A 21,424-nucleotide genomic window follows, 5' to 3' on the forward strand; every position below is an offset into this window, starting at 1 on the left:
TTGAACATTGGCACATCTGAGAACTATCTCGTTTGTGACTATTGGACACGAGTCGTAACCAGTATAGACAGTCCACCCAAGCCACCCAAGTACAAAATTGGGGCAATACATTTCATTCCATGGTTTCTGGGTAATATGATCATTCTTCCTGTTAGATAAATAAGTCCAATAGATATAGGTATATGCTCATTATCTCCTGCTACCAAATGGGGTTTGAGCCCCTGCTTTCCAGGCCCGACGAGCAAAATTGCCCCCGATTTCGAGGTTGTCAAATTTCGAATAACTATTCTGTAGTCAATTATATAGATATAGCAGTGGTACAGAAGGGTTTTTCTAAATGAATGGGTGAGTTTAACTTGCTTTAGGAAACGGAATCTACAAACAAGATAAATCCATTAACTCTTCACAAAAGGTCGCTTTTTCTAGCTTGAACAGTACAAGGCTAATCATGGAAACTGTCTAAATGAAAAAGTCATGAGGTTCGAAAAATTGGTTCCCTAGTAGTTTAGTGAAATTAAATGCACATTTTGACCTTCTCCTGCCTCAAACAAATTCAACTCCATTCTTCAAAGTACCGATCTGCGACACACTGATGTTCATCTGAGTACCAGGCTTGATAAATTGAGGAGGCTTAAGGCCGTTTCCAACGCCTAAAGCATGTCAGTACAATGATCTTCTCTTCATGACGTACAATAGACATACCTCCAGGAGTACCTGTCATGATAACACTGCCCTTCTGCAGGGTAGTGCCCGTGGACAGATAAGAGACGAGAGCGGCACAGCCAAACACCAAATCCGAAAGTAGAGCATCCTGGCGAAGCTCTCCGTCAATCTTAGTCTGTAAGTGCAGCTCATTGGGGTCCTTGATCAGATCCCTGCGGACCAGACAGGGGCCCAGGGGTGCGAATGTATCGAATCCCTTGGAGAATCCCCACTGAGGAACCGGACCGGCAATAGCACGGTCGATCTGTAGTTTACGGGATGAAACGTCGTTACCGACCGTATAGGCAGCTACATAGTTCAGGGCATCGGCCTCGCTAACGTCCTTAGCATCTTTGCCAATCACAAGACACTATAGTTCATAGATGATTAGCACAAGCTAGTTGATTGGGGAAGGACTACTCCATGGATTATGAGCTTACTAATTCTCCTTCATAATCGGCCTGCTCATCTTGGGCGATCTTAGGGATCTTCACATTAACGTTGTGATCAGTGACTGTCGTATTGGGCTTAAAGAAGATAGATGGTGTGGGTGGAGTAGAACGGCCAGTCTCGCGGACTATTGGGTTTGCTGTCAGTCTGGAATTGTTATGATACAAGCTTTGTTCTGTTGAGCACTTACTATGAGTGAGGTAGTTCAGTCCAACGCAACGCAGAATAGGAATATCTTGAGGGGTCAAAGGCCCAAGAAGCTTGGATACAGTCACAATCTCATCTGTCACTCTCGTTTCACCAGTGGTGTCATAAATATCGGAGCCGGTGATCACTTTAGCTTGGAGACGAGTTTCCTCAGTAGTATCTCCCAAATCGAAGTCTGGCGATGGCATCACCGGCTCACCGAGCAATGTGCGGCCATCTGTGGCGACAAATCGAATCAAACGCTCCCAAGCAACAGACATTGTTGACAGATTGGATGATATATATCTTGGATAAGATTAGATGTTTCAAGGAAGTAACGGGTCTGGCTGGTAGAGAGTCCAGACCTAGGTCAGGTTCCGATTTAAGTAACCAGCCGCTGTGCTCGGCCGATCACACCTTTTCCATCAGTTCCGCCGCCATGTAATAAAAACCTGCGGACCCATCGCGAATCCCGGCTGCGAGGGAAAACTCATTGTCCAAGTCGCCGCGATTGTCGTTGGCGCCCCTATCTCGGCCGGGAGGCGGCAGATCTAGTTCTCCCGCCACGGCCACTTCGACCTCACTGGACAGCTGTCTGCGTCAAGGAAGCCAACCCCGCAAAAATGAAAGTCTGTTTTCTGGGGATAGTTGTAGATACTAGAATGCTGTATTAAGTATCCGGGGAGCGTACTATCTCTTTGCACCGAATATTGGAAGTTCTCCAGTTTATTGCTCGAGATGACGGTTTACCCGGCGCACCTAGACCATCCTGAGTCGAAGAATGAGGAGGCTCTCGCTACAATGAACGATCATGTTGAAAATGCAGCGGTTTCTTTAGGACATGCAAATGAAGCGGGTGCCGCAACTGTCCTCAATGAGGATCCTGACCATCCAGTCAACTGGCCTCTGTATAAGGTAAAATTTGTGATCAGAGAGACGTTGAGACCCCAACTAATTCACTGTTTATAGAGAAACATCAATCTTTTTCTGATCTCGTTCCATGCTCTCATGACCAATTTCATTGGTGCTGGTATCATTCCCGTCTATGCTACCCTCGCTGAGAAGTTTGACGTCGAGATTCAAGATGTCAGCTACATGACATCGATCCATGTGAGTCACGCCGATATTCTCTGATCGATGCCAATTTGGAGGACTGACAAACTCGAAGATCCTTTGTACCGGTCTTACACCCTTTTTTTGGTTCCGATTTCCACTAGATTTGGTCGTCGCCCTGTGTGGCTGTTCTCCACGCTGTTCACTGCAGCTTGCAATATCGGGTGCGCAGAGAGCCAGGGTTACGCACCAATGCTGGTTTGCCGTATACTTGGCTCTCTTTTCTTGGGTGCTCCTATTGCCCTTGGACCTCCCGTTGTGATGGAATTGTTTGCAGAACATGAACGTGGCCTTGCGTTGGGAACATGGTCGTAAGTCTTCACAAACCCTCATACTCCTTAAACAACCTGGAATAAATCGGACAATATACTGACAACTTTGTTCCCATTGATATAGTGTTTTTGTCACGCTTGGCCCTCTGACGGGTCCGTTTGTCATGGGATTCGTCGCAGAGCGGCTCGGATGGCAGTGGATTTATTGGATCTTTGCTATCATTTCCGGGGCACAATGTGTCTTATACTTTTTCTTCAGTCCCGAGACGAGATATCTTCCACAAGAAAAGTCCATCAGGAAGTCCACGGTGATGAGCTACATCACATTCCCGCGGATCGACCCCAAGCCTTTCTCTCTTACCGAAGTCATCAGACCATTCTCAATGGGCACAAAGATGACCGTACTGCTGCCCGTGGCTTCTCACAGCATGATCTTCTGTCTCTCAGCCGCAATGCTGACAGTAGAGATCCCCCAGCTGTTTAGTACTCGTTTCGAACTCGGTCCGAGAGAAACTGGCATCCAGTTCCTTGGTATCATCATCGGTACCATTATTGGTGAAGCATTCAATGCTGTGGTTCTCAGTCTGATGAACAGACGGACTGTGGAAAATCAGCGACGCTCTGTTAACCCCAAGAATTACCTGCTAGCCAGTTATTTCGGTTTTGTCTGTATGATCGTTGGCTTGGTTGTCTTCTGTGTTATGTTGGGCAAGACGGTCCCCATGCATTACGAGGTTTCCCCCATCATTGGCGTTGGAGTTACTGGGTTCGGAAACCAATTAGTGTCCAACTTTTTGATTAACTGTGAGTTTGCCCCGAGACGTCCTGGTTACTGATTCAGAAGCTGACAATTCACCCATCCCAGACATCATGAACATTCACTCGGAAAACTCCGCCAGTGCCTCGATCTTTTTGGGATTTATTCGGCAGACATGGTGTTTCATTGGACCTTTCTGGTTCCCTACCATGTTCGAAACCGTTGGTATTACCAACTGTGCTGGGCTGCTGACCGGCCTGGTTATCATCAGTGTGCTGCCTGTGATTTGGTTGCACTGGCAATCGCGAAGCTAAGTGGAATATCAATCTGTAACAGTATAAGAGGCTAGAGAGGGGGAAGTGTATTCTTTTGATAGATTATAGATCATGAATCATAGAATTGCAGGTGAACGGGTTCAGTGGGTCTTTTTGTATCACGCTTTCTCGCATCATCTTCCGAGTTTCAGTCAAAGGTCCATGAACAACCTATACTTCTGTTCAAATAATGGGAAGATGCACAGGATAACCAAAGTCAACTACGTCGGAGGCGGTATAGATAGTAGATGCGAAATAAGAAGGCGGTCGATAAGGCGGTGGCATTAATTAGGCGCTAAGCCAGTTCCGTTTCGTTTGAACGGTTGGGCGAACGGTTCCCTCTGCGTCACCTCCGAACCCCTCGTCAATTGCCCCGCCGTAATGTCGCGACACCGTGTGAAAGACGTCGGATACGACGACGATGACTACTATGAAGGTGAAGATGATGAGTACACACCTGACCCTGAAGAACAGGAACTCCTCCAACAGTGTACCGCCCTTGTTTTGCAACAGCTCGGTGCGGGGCAACCTTCGGTGACCGCGACGAAAGAAGAAGTCCACGATGCCTTATGGCACTACTACAATGATATTGAGAAGTCGGTCAATTATTTACGAGGTATGTTGAGCTTGCGCAGTTCCACCGTATTGTGTCGTTTGACGTCGTATCGTTTGACGACGTATCGTTTGACGGCGTATCTTATCGTTTGTTTGTTATGAACCTCCGCTGATTGAATCTCTGCCAGGCAAGAGAGAGAAAGAAACCGCGAAGTTGCAGAAACCGAAAACACAACCAGGTAAGCTGCGTTTTGAAAATCGTTATATCGAGGTGCCGTCGTCGGGCTCGTGTCTAGGGCACTGGTTGTTCTGCGCATCCCGAGCATGAGTGCTTGTGTTCGTTGCGAATGAGAAATGTGTGTATATCGGGCCCAAATTCCTTCCATGTGATCTCTAAAGACTCGAGACTAATACCATGAAAGTTTGAACAATGTTCTAACAGGCCTTGCAGTATCAGCATATCCTGCTCCTCCTTCTACTGCGCATTTCTCGGCCGCCGATTTCTTTCGCGACTGCCCATGGCTCAACATTCCCTCGCATCGGAAAGCGGATATCTTGATCGAGCCACTGCACCCACGGCTGGGTCTCTTAGGCGGTGCGCCGGAAAATGGTGGAAAACTCTCCAAACTGGCGGCACTAGCTGCAGCCCGGAAGAAGAAAGAGGGCGAGAAGACACAATCCACGCTAGAGACTTCCAAATCATCAACCCCGAAATCAGAACAAGCCACGACATCCTCGCTGGCTCAACGGGACACACCTCTCTCTCTTCGTGACCGACTTGCGGCAAGTGGCAGGTCAGCACCGAAATCTTCAGAGGGTTCTGGCTCTCTTCGCCGTTTGGCAAGCTCAAGCTCGTCGTCTTCCTCTTCGACACCTAAGCATCCCGCACGCGAGATCAAAAAAGAATCAATTTCTGATGTGTCGGCACCAATGCAAAGAATGAGGCTAGAGCCGCAAAAGCAGCCAGAGCCTGAGCAAACAGTGCCCACCATTCGCGCCTCACCCTCTACATTTGCCAGCACTATTGTTGGTCCAGCAACTGGCCCGACGACGGCCGAGCCCAGCCGTTTACACCCCAACAGCTCAGACCTGTTGAGGATCTATGGACAGGATCATGCTGAACCTTTTGACTTTGCAGCGCCTAGCCCCGACGATGTCGTTCTCAAAGCACAGAGCACAGCGAAAGGTTTGGCGATCCGCAGGAAGGTCTAAAGGCAGATGCCTAATAATGTGTAGGATTAAAGCCGAAGTCAGCCGCATCGAAATCGTCGGGGAAGAAAGCCCAGTCTGATCTTGCAGGTGGTATGAAAGATCTCTCGGTGGAGGAAAAGGTCACAGTCAAGAGCAAGAATCTTGATGTTTTGTCAGAGTACAAGAAATCTACCCGCAAGCGATCGGCAAACTTTGTGGTCATTGGTGAGTCAATTTCCACTGATAAAGAGTGGGCTGTGACTGACTCCTATCTACCATGCAGGTCACGTTGATGCTGGTAAAAGCACTCTTATGGGACGGTTGTTGGCAGATCAAGGTGCCATCGACCAACGGACGTTAGATAGATATCGACGAGAGGCCGAGAAGATCGGCAAAGGATCGTTTGCGCTGGCTTGGGTACTGGATCAAGGGTCAGAGGAGAGAGCACGAGGTGTGACAATAGATATCGCCACCAATCAGTTTGAAACCGACAAGACAGCCTTCACAATTGTGGATGCACCAGGACATCGTGATTTCGTCCCAAACATGATCGCCGGTGCTAGCCAGGCAGACTTCGCTGTCCTGGTTATTGATTCCAGTGTGGGCAAGTTCGAGTCGGGGTTGAAGGGTCAGACTAAAGAGCACGCTTTGCTGGTGCGAAGCATGGGTGTTCAAAAGATTGTGGTGGCCGTGAACAAAATGGACACCGTGCAATGGGACCATGATCGATTTGAAGAAATCGAGCAGCAAATCTCTGGGTTCTTGACAACGGCGGGCTTCCAGGAAAGCAATATTTCATTCGTTCCGTGCTCAGGAGTGCTGGGTGATAACATTACTCGACGGACTGAGGACCCTCACGCATCCTGGTACACGGGACGCACACTGATTGAAGAGCTGGAAACATCGGAGCCATACACATATGCCCTTGAGAAGCCTTTGCGTATGACAATCGGCGATGTCTTTCGGGGTGGTGTCCAAAACCCTCTTTCCATCTCTGGCCGTATTGATGCGGGCAGCTTGCAAATGGGCGACCAGATCCTCACTATGCCCAGCGGCGAGACAGCAACAGTCCGCAGTTTAGAGGTGGACAACGAAGCAAGTGACTGGGCAGTCGCCGGCCAAAACGTCGTTTTGAACATTGCCAACATTGACCCGATCCACCTTCGTTCCGGTGACGTTGTCTGCCGTGCTTCCTCGCCCATTCCGACCATCACGTCCTTCACTGCCAAGGTTCTGGCTTTCGAACACTTGATGCCCATGCAGGTGGATGTGCACCGGGGCCGTCTACACGTACCCGGTCGGATTAGCAAGCTAGTTGCATCTCTGGACAAAGCTTCAGGAGCGGCGATCAAGAAACGCCCGAAGATTGTCGGTCCAGGTGTTGTGGCGCGTATTGTGGTTGAGATGGATCAGGCTGTCCCTCTGGAAGCGCCGACGCGGATTGTTCTGCGTGCGGGAGGCTCGACAGTGGCTGCTGGATTGTTAGAATAGTCTACCAATCGAAATCCTGCTAAGTCTTGAACTGTTCTTTTTAAAATTTCATTTCATAAGACTACTTTGAGTAATGACGGATGTGATCAGGCCCTCCAATATATATAGATACCTCGTATCGTGTGTGAGTTTCTACGCATCAAGGTGGCGAGTCAGAATGAATTCTCGGATATAATTTAGGAAACACTAGTGTCGATTATTCAATTATTGAAATAATTATTGGATTATGTTGCGCACCAGCCTTATGGGTAGGTATACAACGTGTGTACGGAGTACATACTCCGTACTACTCCATGATCCCCAGGATGTGGTGGGTGCTCTGTGCCACGGGAGATCTCCGGTCCAACTCCAGGAACTCCAGGCCCGCAGCATACCTTCCCGGCATGTCTTGCCGATCAGATGGATACAGGCCACTTGTCATGATGGCACCAAATCCATTTAGCCGGTGGCAAGACTAGATTTCGCCAGATGGTACTAGAATGACGGTGGTTTGTAGGAAGATGAAGGACAGACTGTCTTCAATATTGAGTCAACCGGGTAAAGTTTATTGAGATCGCGCGTTTTCCCTGAAGGAGTCCGACACTTGCCTCTTTCTAGCAAGTTCGATCACTTGGCACCTGATGATTGGTGGACGCCCTGGATAGTCCGTGGATGAACCCCTGCCGCTAGACTCCTTCGGGAGAAGATTACTTCGTGAAGAAGGCGGTGTGGCTGCAGGGCGATTTCTGAGTCAGCCAGTGCCGATCGACTGCCAGCCAATCAGCGCACGAGAAGTGACCTGAACTGGGAAAAGGCCAGCATGGCCGCTGGGCCGTATCCGCGTACAAGAAGTCCTCCTCCTTCGATTCCTCTCCTAATCATTCTTCCATTCCCTCACTTCGCCTCGGGTCCCTCTCCCGCTTATCATCGACTAACAGAAGGGTTCATAGAGAGAAACACGTCTTGTGTTTACTCGTTTGCGCAGCTGTTTAGAGCGGCACGCGCGAAGCTTCGACCTCGATAGCTTCCCTTTTTTTCTTGTTGAGAAAGGATCTTGATCCACCTTCCTATACATACACCTCTTCACAATGGCTCGCCTATCCGCACGCGATGGCGCGTCCAAGCCCTTCGCTTGGACCACCATCTTCTACCTTCTCTTCGTTCTCGTTGCGCCTCTGGCCTTCTTTGGAAACACAGCCCACGCCCAGGAGGATAACTCCCCTGAAAGCTACGGCAATGTCATTGGTATTGATTTGGGAACCACTTACTCGTAAGTTGTCACACTTCACTAGCTCTTGTGAGTACGAAGGACAGCTGGCTAACTTACGAAACAGCTGTGTTGGTGTGATGCAAAATGGAAAGGTCGAGATTCTTGTCAACGACCAAGGAAACCGTATCACCCCGTCCTACGTTGCTTTCACCGATGAGGAGCGCCTCGTTGGTGACGCCGCCAAGAACCAATACGCCGCTAACCCCGAACGCACTGTCTTCGACATCAAGTAAGTGATGAACCCACCGATCATGACACCAGTTCAGCACTAACGCGTTGCAGGCGTATGATCGGTCGCAAGTTTGAGGACAAGGACGTCCAGAAGGACGCCAAGAACTACCCCTTCAAGGTTGTCAAGAAGGATGGCAAGCCCCAGGTCAAGGTCGACGTCAACCAGGCCGCCAAGACCTTCACCCCTGAGGAGATCTCCGCCATGATCCTCGGAAAGATGAAGGATATCGCCGAGAGCTTCTTGGGCAAGACTGTCACCCACGCCGTTGTTACCGTCCCCGCTTACTTCAACGACGCCCAGCGTCAGGCTACCAAGGACGCCGGTACCATTGCCGGTCTCAACGTCCTCCGTGTTGTCAACGAGCCCACCGCCGCCGCTATCGCCTACGGCCTTGATAAGACTGGTGACGAGCGCCAGGTTATTGTCTACGATCTTGGTGGTGGTACCTTCGATGTTTCTCTCCTGTCTATCGACAACGGTGTTTTCGAGGTTCTGGCTACCGCTGGTGATACCCACCTTGGTGGTGAGGATTTCGACCACCGTGTCATGGATTACTTCGTTAAGCAATACAACAAGAAGAACAACGCCGATGTCAAGAAGGATCTCAAGGCTATGGGTAAGCTCAAGCGTGAGGTCGAGAAGGCCAAGCGTACTCTGTCTTCCCAGATGTCCACTCGCATTGAAATTGAGGCCTTCCACAACGGCGAGGATTTCTCTGAGACTCTCACCCGCGCTAAGTTCGAGGAGCTGAACGTTGATCTGTTCAAGAAGACCCTCAAGCCTGTCGAACAGGTCCTGAAGGACGCTAAGGTCAAGAAGTCCGAGGTTGATGACATCGTTCTTGTCGGTGGATCCACCCGTATTCCTAAGGTCCAGGCTCTTCTCGAGGAGTTCTTCGCTGGCAAGAAGGCCAGCAAGGGCATTAACCCCGATGAGGCTGTCGCTTTCGGTGCCGCCGTTCAGGGTGGTATTCTCTCCGGTGATGACTCCATGGTCGACATGGTTCTCATGGATGTTAACCCTCTTACTCTCGGTATCGAGACCACTGGCGGTGTTATGACCAAGCTCATTCCCCGCAACACTGTTATCCCCACCCGCAAGTCGCAGATCTTCTCGACTGCCGCCGACAACCAGCCCACCGTCCTCATCCAGGTCTTCGAGGGTGAGCGCTCTATGACCAAGGATAACAACATGCTCGGCAAGTTCGAGCTTACCAACATCCCTCCCGCCCCCCGTGGTGTTCCCCAAATCGAGGTTGCCTTCGACCTCGATGCCAATGGAATTCTCAAGGTCAGCGCCTCCGATAAGGGCACTGGCAAGGCCGAGTCCATCACCATCACCAACGACAAGGGTCGCCTCTCCCAAGAGGAGATTGACCGCATGGTCCAGGAGGCCGAGCAGTACGCTGAGGAGGACAAGGCCATCAAGGGAAAGATCGAGGCTCGTAACAGCCTTGAGAACTATGCCTTCAGCCTGAAGAACCAGGTGAACGACGAGAACGGTCTGGGTGGCCAGATCGACGAGGATGACAAGCAGTCCATCCTCGATGCCGTCAAGGAGGTCAACGACTGGCTCGAGGACAACGCTGCCACTGCTACCACCGAGGACTTCGAGGAGCAGAAGGAGCAGCTCTCTGGTGTTGCTTACCCCATCACCAGCAAGCTTTATGGCTCTGCCTCTCCCCCCGAGGATGATGACGAGCCCCTTGACCACGACGAACTGTAAAATTATCTTTTGAGGCATTACCCATGGAGTTCACTTTTTTTCTCTTGCTTGAGTCCCCCTTTTGTGTTCGAATTTACACGGGTCACAATTCGTGTCCGATACAACTTGCAAGCCTGGATATTGAAAGCCGGCTAAGAATACAATATGATACCTTGCATTCCTTCAATATGGATTCTTTTGTAATGTCCAGCCAAAGTATAGTAAGAGTGGCAGGGTAAATTTTCCAAACGTCAGCAATGAACGTCGGAGATGTACGGAGTACTGATGTACCCATTGTATGGCAGTTCCACCCTAAAGATACATTATTCCACGTACCCTTCAATCTTGCCCGCAGCCAAATCTTGGATTCCTAGAATTGGGAATGTTTTTTGTTGATTGAATGCTAATTTGGCGTCCCCCAAGCACCAAAATAAACACAATAAATACATCTATTGCTTCTGCTGCGCAATAAACTCCTTGATAGTCTCCGCAACAACCTGATGATCATCCTCCTGCTTCAACCCACTAACAACCACAACACCAATAACCCCATCCACGCCACGCACACGAATCGGATAAGCACCACCGTGAATAGCATACTCATCCGCAACAGCACCACCAGTGGCACTGGGCACAGCATACTTCTTCACAAAAGCCGCCTCGATCTGGTCCGCCGAAGCACCAGCCTCCAGCCCACCAACAGTCTTCTGTCGCATCGCCCAGCTCGAAACACCAAAACGGAGCACCGTGTTGCGCTTCCGTCGCACCCAGTTCTCGTTATCCGGGATGGTGCCGCTTTCCGTCGCAGACTGGAACACCACGTGCAGTGGGACCCCGGTGAGCGCGATGGAGACCAGGGCTGGTTTGCGCTGTCCAGCGGGCAGCGCGAGGATTCGGTCTCTGAGGGCGGTTCCTAATTGCCAAGCGGTATCGGCTGTGAATGCTGGGAAGATTTGCTCATTGCTTGTTTCTTGTGCGATAAGGACTTGGGGCTGTGTTGCGATTAGTGGCTTTACTGCTGTTTGATGGACAGGACTTACGTCTGTGCTGGGTGCGGAAAGAGCCATGATTGATGTGAGTAGAGCTTTGCTTGGGCTGTTGGATGGTCTGGAGGGTGGAATTGAGGCAATTGCGGTGGCTTGGGAGTCAACTGCTATTTGTACTATGCAGTGGGGGTGAGGGTAGGGGTGGACCTTCCTCTCGGCACATCGGTGACGTCGTTAAAGGGCCGGGATCGAGGATAGGACCTACAACATACACTCGCGACGGTGAGAACAGGTGAGTTTTGCATTGGCGGATAACAAGTTATTCTGTTCAAGCTTCTTTCGCGCGGCATGTTGTAAATGCCATCGAAGAAATTTGGTGTACATCGACACACAAGATAACACTCCGGAGGCTTCTGCGCGGGCGAGGGCCCAAAGTGCCGGCAAATCAGTGGTTAGGAAATCTAGAATATCATAACAGAAGAAATCTCATTTAAAAGTACGTATAGGTGGCGCTGCTTCAGACTCAATTCGTACCTCTTCCCGGATACGGATGACAGCGTTAGTTCTTGCATCTTGACCCACGAGGCCCTCTTCGTCACTCTGGCTAAATCGGCTATACGACTCGGTATGTCCCTCATTTACAACATTGAAGGCCGTGACGCCCTTAGCTATGTTCTGCATACGAAAGCGCCCTGTGTCGTTGGTGTCCTCGTTTTTGGCATATCTGCCCTCTGAAATGTCAGGACGTGATCCGTGGACAATGACACGATATAGAGGGCGGATCGTAGGGATTCCATTGCAGATTAGGGTGACGCCTAGCTCAACGCCGGACCAGATAATGAGATCGACAGTATCCTCTAAAATTAGGACACACTAGCAATTAGTTCACCGTATGTGATGGTTTTGGGGGGGAGATGCCTTACCAGTGTAGTTATCAACGCTGGACAGTCCCTGCACATCTATGGTCCTGATAATGCCAAAAATGCAGGCTCTTTGGGCGAGAGTTAGTTTCCGATTACCCAGAATGGGGAGTTTGAATGACGCACATAAAGCCCAGACTTAAGCTGATTGCGATAGACATCTTTTCCTTGAAATTCATGTTCAGATTCCAAATGAAGATCCACGGAAGAAGGGCAAAGTAGAAGTCCACGACAGCACACCAGACTGAATTGAATAGAGACTTTTTAGCATCCCACTCATACAAACAGTCAAAGCAGATAACCAACATACCTCCAAGCATCACGGAGAACGGGGTAACACTGACCACGGTGCGCCCAGGGACGCGCGGGTCATAAATCGACTCAGACGGTAGGCGCTGGGTCCAGAGAATGATGGCAGTCATGAGCGAGATAGTTGCCAGACTGACCATCGAGAACCAGATTGAAATCCGATGCCATTGTTTGATAACAATGCGGAGTAAAAAGCTGCCCAGCGAGATTTTGGCAATTGCCATTCCCAACACAGCAAATGTTTGTCCAATCAATTCGTTATATACAGCCTTCACAGCAGAGTCTGTTTCTAAGGTATCCATCCGTTGTCCGAATCCATGTACCGCTGCTATGTTGATGAAGACGGTGTATAGAAGTAGGAATACCTATAATTCGGTCAGCATTCTGATGTAGATATGGCTATATGCCGGTGTATTTTACGCGAGAGAATTGAATGCTCACCCAGGCCAGATTGAAGACATGGTCGTCTATCCCGATGGCTTTCACAATGTAGATTCGAGTGTAGAGCCTGAGGGGAACAAAAACGAAAGAGACCAAAGTCATAGCCCACATCACCGAAGTGGCCTTGATACCATTATCATTCATCATCGTCAACGCTGCACCGGTTCACAACAAGGATCCAAACCAGGAGTGAATGGCATCTCCGAATCACAATCATGTTGTTTCCTCTCAGTCGAATTAATACCCCCTGAAGAAAAAATTTCAAAAGAACAGACATAACCCTTGTAAATGAGCTAGGTGACAAAGGTCCAAACCTGACTGAGATGGATCACATCTTGCAACGGGCGACAGTGAAGCGAGAGCAGCTATGCCTATGTGAGTAGATCTGCATCGCTCGGTTGGGATTAGTTATGCCCTAGTTATGCAATTGTCTATTCAAGGAGGCCCGTATGGAGTAGTTGCGGAGTCAGTGGGGGGAGCTTAGCCAAATGGACTTAAAAACGGCCCGTGTTGGCGCTCTCGGCCGGGCGATGGACTGGACTAAAATGCGCGGGTTTTGCGCTCCGGCTGTTTTGATAGGCCAGCCTTGTGCAAGGATCTTAATCCGTCTATCTGATACGGCGACTGTCAGCTGAAAGTCCCATCTCTGAAGCGAAATGAATTCCCGCGCTTCTTGCGGGGTGGCTATATCTATCATCCTCAATTGAAAGCATCCCATTGGCACAGTAGAGCTATATTTGAGTCTGCCAAGACACAAGCGAAGGGATCAGCACCCTACAATGTACTTTTGAACGCCCAACCTCGCTCAACATAAAGCATTCCCCTGTTGATAACTAGCTATCCCTTGTGGAATATGTAATTCCCAGAGTCGGCTCTTCAACTTCCATACATATGAGCCCTTGTCTGCAGCAATGTTAGGTTACGAGCATCAAGATGCTGCCACAGCGCTTGGCTATGCTCTTCTCCTAGCTCTACCGATCTGGTATTTGACTACCTATCTGTCTTCTCCTCTGCGCCATTTTCCCGGCCCGTTTCTTGCAGGTAAGGGAATCTTCCTCCACAGGCCAACCCCTTGTTGATCTCTCATTTTTGACAGGTTGGACATGTCTATGGCGGATGTTTCACGTTCGACAGGGCAATTACCACGTGGTCATTGAGAAATTGCATCAAAAGTACGGGCCGGTGGTGCGCCTTGGCCCTAACTTGATCGACTTGGACTTTCCCGAGTTGATCAAAACGATCTACAACACCAAGGGAAACTATTTGAAGGTGAGTGCCTTCTCTCATCCCAACCAACAGTCGTAAGTAATCACCAGACTGACCGGTAATAGACTGAGTTTTATCATGGCAGCAGCGCTAAAGGCCCCGACGGCAAAATCATCTATAATCTCTTCAGCGAGTGCAACCCCGCAATCCATGCACAGCAAAAGCGCCCTATCTCGAAATACTACTCCATGAATGGAGTACTTCCATTGGAGGGCCATATCACTGATATGATTGAGTATTTCTGCCAACGTCTAGAGGAGCAATTCATCGACGGATCCAACCCGACAAAAGTATGCGACTTGGGTAAATGGGTCAATTTCTGTAAGCTCTGCCCTTTGTGGGTATATCGCCTGAACATTCAGGACTTAGACTAATTGGTTACATGTAGATACCTGGGACGTGGTTGGCAAGGCTACTTTCAGCCAGGCCATTGGATACCTCGAGAAAGGCTATGACTTTGACGGCACCCTGAGCACGGCAGAAACAGCTATGGACTACTTTTCGATTGTGGGACAAATGCCAATTCTAGACCACTGGCTGGACAAGAACCCCATTTACCGAATTGGACCCCCAGCCTTTGGAGGTATCACCAATATTTCTATTCAGCACCTGATGGACAGAGTTCAGGGTAAAGACACCCACTACCATGACGCTGCCAAGCCCGACTTCTTGGATAAATTCATCGAGGCCAAGGAGAATTTCCCGGACGTCGTGGATGACATGCAAATCATCTCGTATCTCATGATCAACATGATTGCAGGAGCCGACACAACAGCCATCACTATAAATGCGATCATCTACTTCTGCTTGAAGCATCCTCGCGTCTGGGAACGTCTCAGAACCGAGATTTCCAAGAGCCAAACCGACGAAACCAAGGTGGTATCCTACAAATCCGCCAGAGAGTTCCCATACCTCGAAGCCGTGGTGCGTGAGGCAATGCGATACAATCCCGGTGTGGCCATGCCCCTCGAGCGCTACGTCCCAGAGGGCGGTCTCACCCTCCCGAATGGAGATTTCGTTCCCGCAGGCTCAATCGTCGGTTTGAACCCTTATGTCGTATCGCGCAACAAGCCTACTTGGGGCGAGGATGCCGAAGAGTTCCGTCCAGAGAGATGGCTCCGTGATGAGGCCCATGAGACCGAGCAGGAATTCCAAGAACGTCTGCAAGCAATGAACAGTGCTGACTTCACCTTCGGCGCTGGAAGTCGAATGTGTACTGGCAAGCATTTTGCCACTCTGCAGATATACAAGGTGATTGCGACTCTTGTCTCACGCTACGATATCAAGCTGGCTCATCCGGAGAAAGAGTGGAAGACACACAATAGTCTTTTTGTGCGCCAGACTGGTATTGATGTGCATCTTGCTCACCGCATCTGAGTGGGCATTGAGAGTGTGCGTCTCGGAGATTGGAGTGGTCTCCATGAACGGCTTCTGGCCATGATCACGAACAGTGTACACATTTTCGCGGTTGTAAAAATCCCACTTCTCCCACCGTGTGATATATATTTTGCCTTCATGTAAGTATGATTCTGTTTCAAATAAATATGTTGCTAGGTTATACGCAGGTCTCAGAGGCTTAGGTAGTCATTCAGTCATACTCTGGGGTATTCCTGTTAGCCAGGTTCCATGTCTAGGTCATTTATTCCTTTCCTACAGATACTATTTCTATATGACCTACCAAACTTGGCTATATTTGACATGTAGAATATAGAGACCAGTGGAATTGACGCTGAAAGCGGAGCCCCTATGTATCCAAACACACCTCCCCTCCTCCCTCATGCCTTGAATCAGTTGCTCCCTCGAATCCACTCCTATTCCACCTATGAATATCGTTGCTGTAGTCAAACCCACAGATGGCAATCGTCAGCCCATTCAACGAAGGGTCTTCCCTAGTAACTTGGCAAACTCTCGGATCTCGCCAAGAGGTTAGCTCGGCCATTCAAAGCCTGCGAGCCATTTTTGGAATCACTGGTGCCGCGTCTCGTATTCGGGCTTATATCAGATATCTCCGCGAGTGTCGGAGCCGCAGCGTTCAAATAATGATAGGTACTACGGAGTACAAGTCTCCGGAACCTTTTGACAGATGATGCATAAAATCTCTATCTCCCGGTTGACCTAGGAAGATAGATGACTAGCTAGATGTATAAGACAACGCAAATGGCTTAGGCTACTGATGTGCCCAGAGCCTCCGAGCGATCTAAGGGCTTCGCGCGGCAAACCTGGCCGCAAGTAGTAAAGCAGACGCCCCGGTGTTACATAAATGATCTACAATATATCCTGTTGACGAAGGAAGGGTCTTTCAACTTGCTTTTACTACTGTGATTGGATAACGCACTCGTCGACTCAATGACACCCATGCAACATCACTCCGTAATCTGAAGCACAATCCGTCCCGCAATATCACCCTTCTCCATCTCCTCATAGATCTGCGGCAAGTCTCTAAACGGCCGAACCTTGACCACAGGCTTGACAACACCCCGTCGAACCAATTCAACAGCTTCCATGCATTCCTTCAGCGACCCAACCAGGTTGCCCGTGATCTTCAGACCCTTGATCACAATCGCGCAAATCGGAGTCTCCAGGCATGGCTTCCCAGGGGGAATACCCACACAACTCAAAGTACCACCCACACGAAGCATGTCACAAGCATGCGCGAACGCCTTCGCATTGCCTGCCGTCACTACCGCGGCATGGGCTCCCAAACCCGTAATCTCCTGAACCCTCCGGACGGGATCCTCAGTGGCAAAGTCGATGAATTCCTGCGCACCGAGACTTCTGACAAACTCGCCCTTACCAGCACCAGTGTCAACACCAATGACCAAAGCACCTTGTGCTCTTGCATATTGCACTAAAGAAAGTCCATGTTTAGGATACCTGACCAACCTCTCATATCTAGCATAAGATTAACATACCAGCAAAATGTCCAAGTCCACCTCCCGCCCCAACAACAACCAACCAATTCCCAGGCCGAACATCCGTATTCAGAACCGCCTGGTCAAACATTAGCTAGAATAACCAAGCATATGAAATCCCAGATCCAACCCTACCTTATAAGCCGTCAACCCCGCACAAAGCACCGGTCCCATAACCTTCGGATCAACATCATCCGGTAGAAGCGTCAAGTAATCCGCATCGAGGGCGATATACTGCTGAAAGCTTCCATCCTCGTGGTGGAGATGGTTCGTACTAGCCACACAGTACTGCTCCGTACCGGCGAGGCAGAACTCGCACCGTCGACAGATTCGACTCGCAAACCGGATTCCAACCAGTCCGCCCACCTTGAGACCCGTGTCGTGCGTGATCTCAGGACCGAGAGCAATCACCTGCCCGATGCCTTCGTGGCCCCCAACGTGGGGCAGCTTGATCTTTGTTATTGGGTTGCCGTCGGGTCCGGCAGCGGTGCCGGCTTTGGTGTGTAGGTCTTGTGATGCGTTAGACTCGGTTTGATATATGATGTTCAAAGTGGGATGTTGTACGGGGTACATACCGCTCTGGCACACACCGGTGTATAGCACTTTAGCAAGGACTTCGTTGCGTCCTGGGGTTGGAACGGGGTAGTCTGTTTTGAACTCGACTTGGCCGCCTAGGTTGCGGACAAGTGCGACTGTTTGTGTCTGTGGGATATCGAGGGAGCCCATTGTGAGTTTTATGGATGAGATGGTATTATTGAATGAATTCTGGAGTTCGAATGGCCGGAAATATGGCCATATTTATATTTCGATTCCCTCAGTCAACCATCTGATCCTCAGAATGGATTGTGAGACGTCGCGTTCTGAATGAATCCCGCCCACGAGAACACGCCTAGTTGTGCGTGGGGTGCACTGCTCGAGCGGGGAAGAGGAGGAGAGCAGATGTACATGTATCCTGCATCGTCGGTCTGTTGCTGAATCTAGGCCGGATATTAGATCCAACTGGGCGAGGATGTAAGTCGACCTGATCATGTGGTGGGTAACCAGATAGCCCACATTGGCTGTAAACAGAGTACCAACGATCTGGATACCAATCAAATGGAACGTAACGCTGGAGAAACATATAAGTCCACCTGAAGGGCTGTTCAGCATCGGCAGTGGAGAGACACTGCGTGGCTGTCATGCATGAACAGACACGGCGAGTCTCTTCCCCGCGCGTGGGGGTGCATTTGGACAAGGATTCCTTTAATGGACCGAAAATGGAATAAATGACTATTCCTAGGTTTCATTGACTATCTGTCCGAAAATCGTTTACGTGATCTGGCTCTCATTATACGCGCCTCAACTCGCCAATCGAGCAACCCGCTATACACAATCGTTAGAATGTTAGGAAACTCCAGTCCACCCGACACCATTGTTAGGATACGCCGAAATATTCAGAAATCAAAGTGAGAGGCAAAGCCGAAATCTTTGTCCTTAGTTTACAACGCTAAAGGATTGACACAAAGAAATAGGATACCTGGCTGGTCATGTCCGCCGCAGTGAGGTTTCGGAGATATTGTCCGCAGTTGCAACTCTGTCCATATGCACCGCCTGGGTGTAGGAACCTTTAGTTGGACTGACGAGGGAGTGAGGATCCTCGACATCCCCGCGCACTCGGTAGGCGTGTGGGCTGGAGACTGGAGTGACGAACAACTCGCCGTTCTTCTTGCGCATCCAGTGCATGCGTAAATTATCAAGCGCAGTCTTGAAGTCATCGAGAATGACTGTGTCGCAGAGGCATTTGAAGATGAAGGATAGCTAGCACGGTCAGTATCTTACACTATGCATAACGGTTGGAATGTTACCTACTTTCCAAAACGGCTCGACGCCGGTTGGAAGCATGCTAGGAAAGGCATTCAAGACGCTGCAAGTATCGACGACCATAAAGATGATTGACAGACACATGGATGCGAGCATGATTCCGAATCGTGGGCTGACGATCACTAACTCCCAGAGTCCGAAATTGTATTCGCGCTTGATCGTCCAGAACAGACTGGCGGTTGTGAAGATCCACCACGGGTCCCTAACCGTCGATGTTAGGATATGGGAACAAATTGGGATCGAAGAGTATTCAATCTTTCTGACGGGAAGGAAAGAACTAACCGGAACAAAGGCTCCATTGGTCTGGTGGTCAAGAAAATCTTGTTGATATTGTTGAAGTATGTGAAATTCGCATAGATCTCTAGTCCCCAATAGGGCCAGCACAGGATAACGGTGGTAATGTAGATAATGGAAACTCTCCGCGAGAGGAAGGGGCGGTTCTTCATCCATGCGATGACATTGTGTAGGGCCCAGGATATGTTGAGACCGATCGCGGTTGCGGAAAGATACCAGCCATAGACAGGCTCATGCGGGAAAATAAAAGTACCATGGGCCATTCCGAGGATAAGCTGTAGCCAATGAAAGATTAGTAAAAGCCCTGTTGAGCTTGGGCACTCTGCAGACATGACGGAGATGGCCTCGCACTTACCTCGGCGAAAATCAGCTTATGGAGGAGGATATGCGACTTCATGTTGGCCAAGGTGATAGCGGCCATGATGAGCAGGCTCCCCACCATCAGGCCCTGGCCCCAAGCTTCAAGAATGATCGCATCAGGATCGCTAGGCTTTGAAATGTGGTCGGTAGCCATCGTGGGCTAGGTTCATGTCAATCGTGGGCGGTTACTGGGGTCGTAGGTTGTGAATGAGTGTCGAGCAGTCGAAATGGTAGACGAGGAGTCTGCGATCGAAAGGTGCAAAAGAAATGATTAAAGACAATCCGGAGTCATGAAGGCCTGAAAGCCAGAAAAAGAGCCGTGGGTTCAATGTCGTCGCACGTACGCGACATCATTAGGGTTTGGCATCAAGTGGGAACAACAGGGCTTCCCCAGGAAATTTATATTTTATATTAGTCTTCAGTAGCCAAGTGACCGTTGATCGTAAGCTGGTACTCGGCCCGTTAAGAAAACCCAGCCTAGCAAAAGCAATTTGGTATGCCGCCACTAAAGGATGGACTAAGGCCGTTCGCTCTACAGGGGTCTGGTGGCGGAATAGGGGACACTTGACAGGAAAGCCATGAACGCAACGAGCCCCAACTCCGCATTGATGACCATATCACCTTCTGAATTGAGTGCGTTCATTTCAGTCACGGCATTTAGACCACATGGTAATATAGTTGTGGGATTTCAGCCTTGGAGGGGGTAAATCCCCACGAGTCGGGGCGTCTGTGCGGAAAGCCGGAGGTGGCGCCTTTCGAACTAATCGGCCACTTAGGGAGCTGCTGTGGGTTTGTTCGTGATGGAGTCTGGCTTTGGCCAGCCTGGCCACTCGAGGTTGATTTTCGAGGCGAAAAAAATAGAAACGAGAGAAGAGGTACGGCTGTCATTATCCATACCATAAGCCCCAGATGCCAGACAGAAAGGAACACAGAATGACCTGGAATTCGACGACATAAAAAAGTCCTACAATGCGCTTTGATCCTCCAGGATCTTGCAAGTCCGCTATTTCTCCGTCTCCTAAATCTCCACACAATAAGGCGACACTTGGCCATGCAAGGATCAGAGCGTTTCGTCCGTGCTCTTTGGTCGAAGAGCCACACAATAGACGGGTTGTTTCATTTCCCCCACGCCGTCAAACTGTAAAAGGACCCCAGGCCGACACTCGTTGGATGTCCGGTGATGGTGTAGGGAGTAGGGAGTACAGAGGAGTGAAATGGGATCCGCCCATCTTGAGTCTTGAGATATCAGCTAAACCAACAATAGAATGCAGTCATCCCCTGAATACATAACACGTTCATTGTTGCGCCTCAAATACGAATCACGTTGTACTCCAGGCTTTGTTTTCCTTTGATCCCCTTTGTCTTCTTGTATGTCCCTTTGTTTCTTACCAAATACATCCCGCATCTTAGTTCAGGGAGTGCCTGGGGTCCAAGAGTCATATGAGATCGCCCACCGCGTGAGCCCGACATCCTTCTTTCAACCGCATCTACACGTACACGATGATCGTATGGAATATAACAGACTTCACAAAGATGTGCCATGTGATATTGGGGGCCGTACATTTAGCAAGTCGAGAAATTGTGAAATTGCATAGTCACCACGAAGCCGCGCCAACTGAAAGATCATGTTCATGCGTGCGCCGTGAGAAGATCCTCCCCGCGTAACCATGGTAAAACATCCAGGGAAACTCTGTAGCCAAAAGCCTTTGTATCTATTATGATAATATAATCGGTGCAAGCCAACTCCGGTACAGACAAAGTCCTCTTCATCCTGGTTGGGAGCGTGGAGGACGACGGCGATGATCAGCATGAAGCAGGGAAAAGGCGTCCGCCATGAGAAAAGCCCGGTGATGAATACGG

The 21,424-nt window shown here is 49.7% G+C and overlaps 9 protein-coding genes across 9 annotated transcripts; 5 read left to right on the top strand and 4 right to left on the bottom strand.

Annotated features, from left to right (window-relative positions):
* Positions 1–543: 543 nt before the first annotated feature.
* On the bottom strand, positions 544–1,619 carry N7457_008213 (fumarylacetoacetate hydrolase family protein; the record flags this gene model as incomplete). The annotated part of the gene is made up of 4 exons (XM_057179256.1): positions 544–650; positions 703–1,072; positions 1,143–1,279; positions 1,343–1,619. The coding sequence occupies 4 exons, from the start codon at positions 1,617–1,619 to the stop codon at positions 544–546; spliced, it is 891 nt and encodes a 296-aa protein (XP_057027642.1).
* Positions 1,620–2,076: 457 nt separating this feature from the next.
* Positions 2,077–2,472, top strand: N7457_008214 (Translation elongation/initiation factor/Ribosomal beta-barrel; the record flags this gene model as incomplete). The annotated part of the gene is made up of 2 exons (XM_057179257.1): positions 2,077–2,253; positions 2,308–2,472. The coding sequence occupies 2 exons, from the start codon at positions 2,077–2,079 to the stop codon at positions 2,470–2,472; spliced, it is 342 nt and encodes a 113-aa protein (XP_057027643.1).
* A 171-nt stretch (positions 2,473–2,643) lies between these two features.
* N7457_008215 (Translation elongation/initiation factor/Ribosomal beta-barrel) lies at positions 2,644–3,794 on the top strand (the record flags this gene model as incomplete). Its single annotated transcript, XM_057179258.1, has 3 exons — positions 2,644–2,762; positions 2,848–3,527; positions 3,589–3,794. The coding sequence occupies 3 exons, from the start codon at positions 2,644–2,646 to the stop codon at positions 3,792–3,794; spliced, it is 1,005 nt and encodes a 334-aa protein (XP_057027644.1).
* Positions 3,795–4,175: 381 nt separating this feature from the next.
* On the top strand, positions 4,176–7,031 carry N7457_008216 (putative translation elongation factor EF-1 subunit; the record flags this gene model as incomplete). Its single annotated transcript, XM_057179259.1, has 4 exons — positions 4,176–4,410; positions 4,807–5,535; positions 5,586–5,765; positions 5,824–7,031. The coding sequence occupies 4 exons, from the start codon at positions 4,176–4,178 to the stop codon at positions 7,029–7,031; spliced, it is 2,352 nt and encodes a 783-aa protein (XP_057027645.1).
* A 1,067-nt stretch (positions 7,032–8,098) lies between these two features.
* Positions 8,099–10,237, top strand: bipA (Hsp70 family ATPase KAR2; the record flags this gene model as incomplete). Its single annotated transcript, XM_057179260.1, has 3 exons — positions 8,099–8,280; positions 8,345–8,509; positions 8,563–10,237. 3 exons carry the CDS (start codon positions 8,099–8,101, stop codon positions 10,235–10,237), a joined length of 2,022 nt encoding a protein of 673 aa, XP_057027646.1.
* Positions 10,238–10,665: 428 nt separating this feature from the next.
* N7457_008218 (DUF967 domain protein) lies at positions 10,666–11,283 on the bottom strand (the record flags this gene model as incomplete). Its single annotated transcript, XM_057179261.1, has 2 exons — positions 10,666–11,208; positions 11,257–11,283. The coding sequence occupies 2 exons, from the start codon at positions 11,281–11,283 to the stop codon at positions 10,666–10,668; spliced, it is 570 nt and encodes a 189-aa protein (XP_057027647.1).
* A 2,500-nt stretch (positions 11,284–13,783) lies between these two features.
* N7457_008219 (cytochrome P450) lies at positions 13,784–15,515 on the top strand (the record flags this gene model as incomplete). Its single annotated transcript, XM_057179262.1, has 4 exons — positions 13,784–13,913; positions 13,969–14,141; positions 14,204–14,459; positions 14,527–15,515. 4 exons carry the CDS (start codon positions 13,784–13,786, stop codon positions 15,513–15,515), a joined length of 1,548 nt encoding a protein of 515 aa, XP_057027648.1.
* Positions 15,516–16,501: 986 nt separating this feature from the next.
* N7457_008220 (zinc-dependent alcohol dehydrogenase) lies at positions 16,502–17,776 on the bottom strand (the record flags this gene model as incomplete). The annotated part of the gene is made up of 4 exons (XM_057179263.1): positions 16,502–16,986; positions 17,051–17,129; positions 17,186–17,559; positions 17,626–17,776. The coding sequence occupies 4 exons, from the start codon at positions 17,774–17,776 to the stop codon at positions 16,502–16,504; spliced, it is 1,089 nt and encodes a 362-aa protein (XP_057027649.1).
* A 798-nt stretch (positions 17,777–18,574) lies between these two features.
* N7457_008221 (uncharacterized protein) lies at positions 18,575–19,718 on the bottom strand (the record flags this gene model as incomplete). The annotated part of the gene is made up of 4 exons (XM_057179264.1): positions 18,575–18,847; positions 18,899–19,112; positions 19,193–19,479; positions 19,560–19,718. The coding sequence occupies 4 exons, from the start codon at positions 19,716–19,718 to the stop codon at positions 18,575–18,577; spliced, it is 933 nt and encodes a 310-aa protein (XP_057027650.1).
* Between the last annotated feature and the right edge of the window lie 1,706 nt (positions 19,719–21,424).

Source organism: Penicillium paradoxum (assembly GCF_028828445.1).
Source record: "Penicillium paradoxum strain IBT 22861 chromosome Unknown utg000007l_segment0_segment0, whole genome shotgun sequence".
NCBI classification, from domain to species: Eukaryota; Fungi; Ascomycota; class Eurotiomycetes; order Eurotiales; family Aspergillaceae; genus Penicillium; species Penicillium paradoxum.